Genomic DNA, 9,390 nt, shown 5'->3' on the forward strand with positions numbered 1-9,390 from the left:
GCGGCGCATAAATAGAATGCGACACACTCTGTCATTTATTATGCAAACGAGAGCGAGAATATTTCTGCCTCGTCGAAAATTAGTATTGCCCGTGAATACGTTTAAAAACCAACAATGAATTATATTTCCATCGTCTCGGCCTCTTTCGGTGGAACAATGAACGTGTTACGATTCGGGAAATAAAATTTGATTTAGATTTTGCAATATCTATGTAGTTTTTGGTTTAGATTGTTTTTATGAGTGTTCCGCTTTGTTGACTTTAAACATTCATATTGTTATTAAAAGCCCTAACATTCGAAAATGCGACACTTGAGCTCGACCATCGTGCTATTAATAGCCATGCGATAATAATCCAAATTAAGAACCAAAATGCGTTAATTCAAATCGGATTTTTTTTTTCGAGTTCTCAAGAAGCTTCGCATACAAATTGAGTGTGAGTTGAATCGCCATAAGCATTCGCTCCAGAGCATACTGATTGTCATGGTCGTTAATTTATTCGGTGTGACATGTGCTTCAAATTATTTATCCAGCTGTTGTTGTCTTGGATCTTCAAACTCACCAATGTCACCAAATCGACTTAGGATTATTATTGCGAACGCGTGGTTTTACTATTCACTCACAATGAACATAGACAATACAAACAACACTGTACAAATGGAAATACAATATTCCACTTCCAATATCAACGCAATGAATTATTTATAATTGGTTTATTTGCGAATAAATGTTACACAATTTCATTTGAGACGTATTGCCATCTTTATTTAAACATTTATGACTTTCTTCAAATATTTAACATATTCATTCAATGAATTTCGTCAGTCTGACAATTTTTTTTCTTCTGCTGAACGTTTTTCTATGTGAGCTCGAACTACAATGTTTTCACCGAAAATCTAAGTAATCAGTAGATTGACGACTAAACTTTGGCTTGACCAAGCATTTTTTTATATTGCCTCAAAATTGGATTTTTATTACTTTGATTACCTCCATAAGCCCCAGACAAATGGACAATTTTACCTTTATGTGCCATCAGGGAAATCCACTTCAACCAAAAGCATTCGATACAATGTAAAAGCATTTCATAAATGCGACTGACTTTGTTGAAGGATCCTTGTAATGTGAACCTTATATCACCTTATATGTGGAGAGAAATGACTGTTAGTGGTGATGAATTTGATGGCGAAGATTTCCGGACAGAAGATTTCTTTGGAGCGATCTAAAAATCATATGAAAAATTCAATTTTTTTGCAAGTGATTCGCATTTTTTGATGATTTTCTTTAACAATTTTATCGCAAAATTTTGGTCATTCAAAAATCATTGCCAAAACCAATCGTTATTGTCCACTCTAATTGTTTTCCATTTCAATATCAAAACCATTTCAATAAAATTAACCACTTTTCTATTAAATCTACGAATAAGTGAGCGAATGAAGTAATTTCGTAACGGTTCATCCGTCAAGTTGGTAAATGCATTCAAAATGGGTTACATCAATGTTCGAAATCCAAAGTCCCAAAATAAAATGAAGTTCAAGTGATTCACTTGAGCATCAAATCTCAATGAAATGCCCGTCTACATTTGTTTAAGAATTGCCCAAAATCTAACCTTATGCAGCAAAATGGGGAGTGAATATAACTACAATAACGTGCAAAATTGATGTGCGAAAGACAAAGTTTGCGACTCTCGATGAGAATAAGCTGTATTTGCATTTTAAATTCAATCATACGCCACTTAAATTGGCAAATTGATTCTTTATCTTCGAACGGTTTGTGAAGTAAAGCACAGTCTTTTCGCCCGTTGAGAGCTAGATAAGCTTAGCAGAGGAAGTATGGGATGTGTGCATCAATTGTATAAACTATTGTAATGTTACTGACGCCACTGCCGAAAAGTCGAATCTAATTTCATGGTATACGGTGCGATAATAATATACTAGATAAACTTGCTCTTGCTTCGAATGTGTAGACTAGTCAAATGCGTATCTTGAACCACTCATGAATATATATCTGATTGTGAATTGGCATCATTTTCATCCTTTGTCTTTTGATTCAATTGATTTTTGGTTACATTCGAAAATGGCAAATGGAAAAGGCATGGCAGCGATTGAGAGTTCGTTGATATTTGCAACACAAACTCAATTATAATTTCTAAAAAAACCGTATCCGATTTATTGAAGACCATTTCATTATTGTTTTGATTAATATTTCAGTTCAATTCGTCGTATAATCGATGAAGACCATAATTTAAGGTGAAGTAACTCCTTAATAGCACCTAATAAATTCTGCTTTCAATGAAGTACTTTTATATTTTGCAAGATCACGTAATCGCTCTTTATTTTTATGACTTCACGAATAATAATGTGCAATAAAATTTGATTAAATGGCCATAATTGTCGGTGTGTAACGGTTTATTTCCACGCAATCCATAATATGTTCGATGCGATCGAGTATCTTCGGCGATTTATTGACGATGAAAAAAGGCAATGCGAATCAAGTGAAGAATGTCGAATAGGATACGAAATTATTTGCAATTTGCTTCACGCCGTTTTGTTGAATTGGGTTTTAATGCATTATGCAATCGATTGTTTTGTCACATCCGCACACTTTAGCGTCTGGGTGTTTGTTTTGCAGTTCAAGCTTCGATTGCTTTATCGCTCCCCTGGGTGACGTTCTCGTTTCCATTTCATTCTAAATATTGTTAGCAATTTTGTTGCTCGCATCGACATGCATTGCAATTCGGAATTTGGGGCGTCTAGGCACTGTGCGTTGATATTTCCCATTATTATCTTGATTTTTAACTCCTTTATTTACAAGAATTTGATTGTCTTTTTCTCTCTCACTCTTTTGGAGTTATTTAAAAAAAAACACATCGAATAATTTGTCGTTAGAGCGAGAGAATTTGTTGTAGTTCGTTTGTTTGGTTTAAAACTATTGGATTTTCGACATGGTGTGACGGAAACCGACGACAAATCTGTGGACTTTGTTTCACTTTGACATTCGAATCATCCACACAATAGAAGAAATGGAACTGAAAATAGAGACACTGAGTTCCGTTTTGTACACATTTTACTGTCTTTTTTGTAGTTTATGAGTCCAATGGAAATATCCGCACAAAATGTGCTCAGCGAGAAATACAGTGAAAAGCAAGAGAGGAAAAACGAGAAATTATATAGAAGTATTTCAACGTTGAGATATATTCGGTTTCTAAAATCCAACAATCGACTTTCTTTTTCGGGGACAAGATGCACGCGAGCCCACATCGACGAAGGGACCAAAGCCTTTTGCCACACACATAAAGTCAAAAGAAGCAAACGAATAAAAAAATATACTCCAACCAGCAAGAAATTACGATTTACATTAGATGATGCGGAATGCGAATAAAGCCCATTAACTTGCACATTCAGAGCTACCGAAAACCAAGATCGACCATACATTGTATCTTTATGTGATCCAAAAATTAAAGGGAAAATCCTTTCGCTATGGATGATACCGATATTGTTCGCTCCTTTCCTTTCTTTCGCTCTCTCGCTTCCTTACTCCGTCGGTCGCTCACTCGTTCACACTTTTTTTTTGTCGGTCGTCGAGAGAAGAAAGAAAATTCATTGTCTCGAAATGCATGCTAACGAAAAAGGGTTAGCGCCATGAGTGTAGAATATCGCTTACGCGAAAATCTAACAAGCTCATAAATTGTCTCCTTTGTATAATGTGTGTGTGCGTGTTTTTGGTATTGGTTAATGCATGTTCGCTTTCACTGTATATTTCTTTACAGTTCGTTGAACGAATCGTTTCCAAAATCTCTCCATGCACAAATCTCCGTCCCATGCAACTCTTTTCTTTTCGTTTTTGTCTTTTCGATATTTCTTTTTTTTTCTCTCTCTCTCTTTCTTCCTCGTCGTTCTCATTCAAACTAAATAACTGGAATTATTCACGGCTCGGTGATTTAATTTATTTGCAAAATATTAAACGGAACTTTACAAAATCGTTGTAAATGGATAATAGAATATCGTAGTCAATAGAAAATGGACGCAAAAAAAAATCAGCTCGCTTTTTTTCCAGAAACCAATTATTGTTATGTCATTGTTTATTGAAATCATCGATGCTGAGACCGATTTGAACTGAATCTGTCAATCGTTCATAAGATAAAAAATCATCGAAACGGAACAACGAATAAAAATAGTAACATCTCTGTTGTTGCCATCATTTGAAATGTTCAAATGATGGTTCGAATATCGTTGTTTATCGCCCATGTTTACCAATTCATCGTGTGTAGGTAAAAGTGTGGCAGAAGTATTTTTAGAAGCGAAAAGCACTTCGGTGACCAGGCGAAAACTTGTTAAGGATTGAATTCCATTGTGTATTGTTTGGCATTGGTATTCAATGTTTTGTTGTCATTCGTGTGTATCGATCTTTCTTGTGTTTACCTGAGTGTCTGAACAAAGTTTTTTCGTCTTCAACTACACTTTAATATATGTTACGATAAAAGTATTTTATAAGAAAGTTCTTTCCATTTTATCGACAAGCAAAAAATGGATGTTGTTCTTCCGTATTTTTAATTTTATATGTGTCAGTTGTGGATGCAATTTTCCAACTATTTGTCTGCACCCATGGGAAATGTTAAAATGGACAATAGACACAGTTTGGAAGATACAGGTAAAATACGGCGATTTTGGTAGTTAGCATTACATCGATGTTTATTTGAGTGCTTTTTGGTAAGAATGACAATTCCTTTTATGGTTTCAAAATGAGAATTATAAAAAAGACGAGAACACATGATATCCATTGTTATCAAAATAATATAAGCGATACGATTGCTCTTATTTATTGATTAATTGTTGTACTTTGAGTGGTTCCAATTCATGTGAGTCGTCTTTTTGTTTTTTAGTTATTTCTCCTTTGCCCTCACCGGAATCACAGTATAAATCTAAATGTTTACCGTAATAACCAATCATGAAATCAAAACAAAGGGCTGTAACCAAGAAAAACGCTCTAGCGGAATGAAAGTAGTGCCGAAATTTAACTGGATCATATAAGAGGCAGTTGCCTTGTTGTCCACCTTTATAGTTCCATATCAAACACGTACTATCGATAATATATCCAAAAATTATCGGGCACGGGATCGAACCGAATAAACTAGACATAAATAGCATGAAGCCTTGAGCTAACGCTTTATCTTGTGGTTCGACTGATCTGCAAAATATTTGAAAGTTTCCTCCAATTAGTTGCTATTCTTTAAAGTCAATTATTTAACAGAAGAGATTCAGATTTTTTTAAAACATTTTTTGCAAATTAAAGAAACGGCAATTATAATTACCGTATACTAATTAAGAAGAATGACAATGTAGTTGTGCTAGAGAGAAAATATGATATCATTGAAATAAATGTGTATGCATAGTAATCAGAATCACAATTTTCAACGCATCCACCAGATGCAACTTGGTGCTCCTTCGATTGTAGTTCATTTGATGCGCCTTCAGTGCATGAGCAATTATTGTAGACATTGTACTTTTCATCGAATGTTTTGCATCCAGCATGGCATGCTGAAAAATATGTTGTACTGGTCGAAAGATCACATACAGGACTGTATGAAATGTCTTCGCAATTGCAATTGTCATTACATGAAACAATCGATTGATTGAGTAGCAATGAATGGTTATTGTCACATCCCAATTGAGTATATGAAATCATGCAACACAGCGTAATTAATCCGATAAAAACATTCCAAAAGTACAGAGAAGATGCGTTTGGCTTATATTTTGTGATAATGATCCCAGCTAACATCATGCCTATCGCTTTTGCGATATTTGTAATTAGACCGGTAAAGGCACTTCCACCAGCCGCTGTTTTATTGAATTGAACTTCCATCATTCGGCCCATAAATATCGTAAAACCGAATCTTTTGAGCACGTGAAAGATCTCGCCAAAGCAATTCAGCATCATAAACTTATTTGTTAAAAGTCTCCATATCGCTTTTTGGAAATCTGAATAAAATATTGGAAAGAGGATTATTCTGGAGATACTTGGTACACGCATAGTTGATTGCATATAGCAGCTCAGGCTGAAATTCTGATAAAAAGATTTTTTCACCTTTCATTACACCGTTTTTATTCCCTTCAATTTTTGGTTTCAATTCAGTGTTATTATCAAGTTTTTCTCTATCTAATTTCGCATTTTTGGATGTCTCTTCCTTCTTTAGACTTCTTGGAAACAAACCAAATATTCCAGCAAAGAAAAAAGTTAACAGTGCAATTATAATACATCCAAGCCACCATGCACCAATCCAGCGATGATCATCTTGCGGTATAAGTGGTGTTAATGTCGGAGCGACAAAAATTCTCAGCATAACGTAAGCAAAACAGAATCCCAGAATGGGACCAAAGGATCGTAGTGATTCCCTACAAGAAAAAATCAGCGGGAAGTTGCACCCTTTAACACTATTATCAATGTAAGTTGTTCCGAGCGAAAAGAAAAGAGTCCATCCAATTCCCAGCACGAATCGCGATAAAAATATCAAAATCAGCGGAACGTATAACAATTCTTCATCACTATCATCACCGAGTATGGTGGAATTCTGGCATATTTTACTATTTTCCGGCCGATTTGGATTTGAAGCCACCTCCGACGAGATGGTCTGTATCGTGAATTGAAGTTAAACATTACAAGGCGTTGAGATTTTTATGTTTATTAATATTACTTGGTTCCATGAAGAGTATTCTTGTGTGTACTGTAGTACTTCTTCGCCCGCGCCATAAATGAAGTGTGACAATGCCACTATAAAGTATGATAATCCGTAACAAACTGCACCGAATGACAGCCACTTTGGAATATTTTTGCGACCACCAAAATATGTTAAAATCAATGATAATGTAACTTGCGATATCTCTTTGCCACTCAAAATAATCCCTGAAAACAGAAATTGGTCCATTTGATGCTTTTAATTAGGTTAAAATTAAAACACAAAACTTACCTGTTGTTTTGCTAGGAATTTTGAATTGTTTTTCAAGCGTAGTAATCGTAGTATTCAAGTAAATGACACCGGCAAACTGGATTGTTTCGAATAACGAATTAAACAATATGAACACACCTGGTTTTGCATATTTTTGCAACCATCGTGGACGCCAGTATGAAAGCCCACAACCATCCATTTTGTACAGAATTTATTCGAGATTGAAGATTTTTTCTATTTAAAAAAATATACTGAACATGTATGAATGACACGGAATGTCACTCGCGAAAACCGAACTACTAAACACAATTACTTTTGTGTTATCTATTAATCCATTTAATCGTCAAAGTACGCGATTACAAAGTTTGAAAATCAGTGTCGTCAATGTAAGTAAATCCATATTTTTTATTTATCTAATCAACTCAGACATTATAATGAGATATTTTCAGCGAGATGAATCACCTCAGCCAGATATCGTCAGGAGCTGAAATGGAGTGAAAACAAAATACTGGCTGAAAATATCTCATTATAATGTCTGAATCAACTAAACTAATATTATAAAGTGGTTGACAACCACTGGTTGTTGTAGTGATTGTATTAACCCTCTAATGCATTAATTTTTTTTCGACATGAGACTTATTTTTCTATGATTGTTTTGGTTTATAATTCCTTAAAAAAATAATCGAAATTCAAAAAATCGCATGGTTTTCTCAAAAAATGCTATTGACGAAATTCGAGAACAATCAAAACCATTGTTTAAACTGCAGTAAAACTGCTATAAACAAAGAAAATTATAATTTTTTTTTGTCAAATTTCTGTTTTCGAGTACAACCGTGTTTATAATTAAACAACCGATTTACATCCAGTTGTCAAATGACCGGAAAATGAAAGCCTGAACCCTACTGAATGTATTTTAATTCATAAATAAAATCTTTCTTTTTAATTATATATTTTAGACAATAATTTGTACACCATGCCTAAAGGCAGGGCTATGCACTAGAGGGTTAAATTCATTTAATAAAAGTAGACCTTAAAAGTAATAAAAAAAAAAAATACCGCAGACGCTTCAACTTATCCCAGCTGGGCAGCCGCTATCTAGCCAGCAGAATCATACGTCTGTTCAAAGTACATTATTTCTTAAGTGCTTTATATTGTTCAATCGAACATGTATGTCGTACAGCAGCTACCAATTGGATTTTCACTGCATTCTTATCTCTAAATTCATCGTTTCTTTATTATCTCACATTTTTTATCACTAAATTTGCAAACGATTGTGTTTGCTTTAGTCTTGCTAGCACAACAAAAATTAAAATGAGCGAAATCACAAATCTCCGTTAAAATGTGCAATAATTAATTAAAAAAAGCCAAAACTGAAAAAAAAAAACAGTTAAACTCTTCCCCATCAATAGATTTGAGCACAAATTGGAAAATTGTTCACGCCAAAAATGTAATTTCCATCATGACGTTGTAGTTTGGCGATGGATCCGCTCTTAAAGCGCAAAAATGCTTTTTCCATCTGATGCATTATTGAATCGGTCGTAATACACTCGATGGGAAAAAAACATTGAAAATTTTCTGTAAATTAATTATTTACCAGTGAATGTGAAAGTGTGTATCTGACACACACGAAAATATCATCCCACTAAAAAATGCTTCAAGTGTCGAACTAAAGTATCGAAAACGTGTATACGAATTGTATATGGCTGTTTAAGTGAGTAAAAAAGGGTTACTTATTTGGCATTTGCCGGTGCTATGCATCGAAACTATCTATCTGTACAACTTTTGAATTTGCACCGGAAAATGCGTCACTCTGTGATCCCTTTTAATTTTCTAAACGACTCTGGAGATGAACCAGTGAAAATGAACAAAAACAAAAAACAAGCCGGCTATGAATATAGCTCGCATCATCTTCATCATCATCATCGTCGTCGTCGTTACTGTTTTGCATGTAAAATTGTTCGTTCGGTTGGTTGTCTGCCGAAATCAGGAAAAGAACAGATATGCATGCTATGTTTCACGATAGTGATGTTGAGCAACCCTTTTAACGGCCACTTTTTCTTATTTTATTCCGGCAAATGGTACCGCTCCCACTCTTTTTTAATGAAATATCAAAAATACAATTTTCAAACAAAACGCAAAAACTCCATCGTTAAATGATAATGAATGATTTGCAAAAATTGCCGAGCACTTTAAATAGCAGCGCGATTATTTATTATTTAAAGTTGCGTACATGCGATGGTTGCTCTGACAACAGTGACAACCATAAATTGTCATCTTTTTCAGGTGCGTGTCATCAGCGCCACCCTGGAATTGTGCTGGCAAACCTATATATGTAAAAAATTGTGCTCGAATTGTGCTGGCGAATGCAATTGCTCCCAGGAATTGTGCTCATCTGAGTGACGAGCACAATTCGTCGAAAGTCGAAAAATCGCTGTTTTTCCAAAAATTTGTAT

At 34.7% G+C, this 9,390-nt stretch overlaps 1 protein-coding gene across 1 annotated transcript; it reads right to left on the minus strand.

Moving 5' to 3' along the window:
• Positions 1–4,658: 4,658 nt before the first annotated feature.
• Positions 4,659–7,213, minus strand: LOC116344156 (solute carrier organic anion transporter family member 74D-like). The gene is made up of 5 exons (XM_031772582.1): positions 6,959–7,213; positions 6,686–6,894; positions 6,079–6,622; positions 5,306–5,972; positions 4,659–5,181 (listed from the first exon to the last, which is right to left on the minus strand). Exons 1-5 carry the CDS (start codon positions 7,134–7,136, stop codon positions 4,809–4,811), a joined length of 1,971 nt encoding a protein of 656 aa, XP_031628442.1. The 5' UTR covers positions 7,137–7,213; the 3' UTR covers positions 4,659–4,808.
• Positions 7,214–9,390: the final 2,177 nt, after the last annotated feature.

This window comes from Contarinia nasturtii, unplaced genomic scaffold (assembly GCF_009176525.2).
Source record: "Contarinia nasturtii isolate CC-2019 unplaced genomic scaffold, AAFC_CNas_1.1 Cnas_scaffold_1037, whole genome shotgun sequence".
NCBI lineage: Eukaryota > Metazoa > Arthropoda > Insecta > Diptera > Cecidomyiidae > Contarinia > Contarinia nasturtii.

Coding starts and splice junctions, on each gene's coding strand:
- LOC116344156 (XM_031772582.1), bottom strand. CDS start 7,136: ATGGATGGTTGTGGGCTTTCATACTGGCGTCCACGATGGTTGCAAAAA. Junction 6,623..6,685: donor AATACTCTTCATGGAACCAA/GTAATATTAATA, acceptor TTCACGATACAG/ACCATCTCGTCGGAGGTGGC. Junction 5,973..6,078: donor TAAAAACGGTGTAATGAAAG/GTGAAAAAATCT, acceptor TATTTTATTCAG/ATTTCCAAAAAGCGATATGG.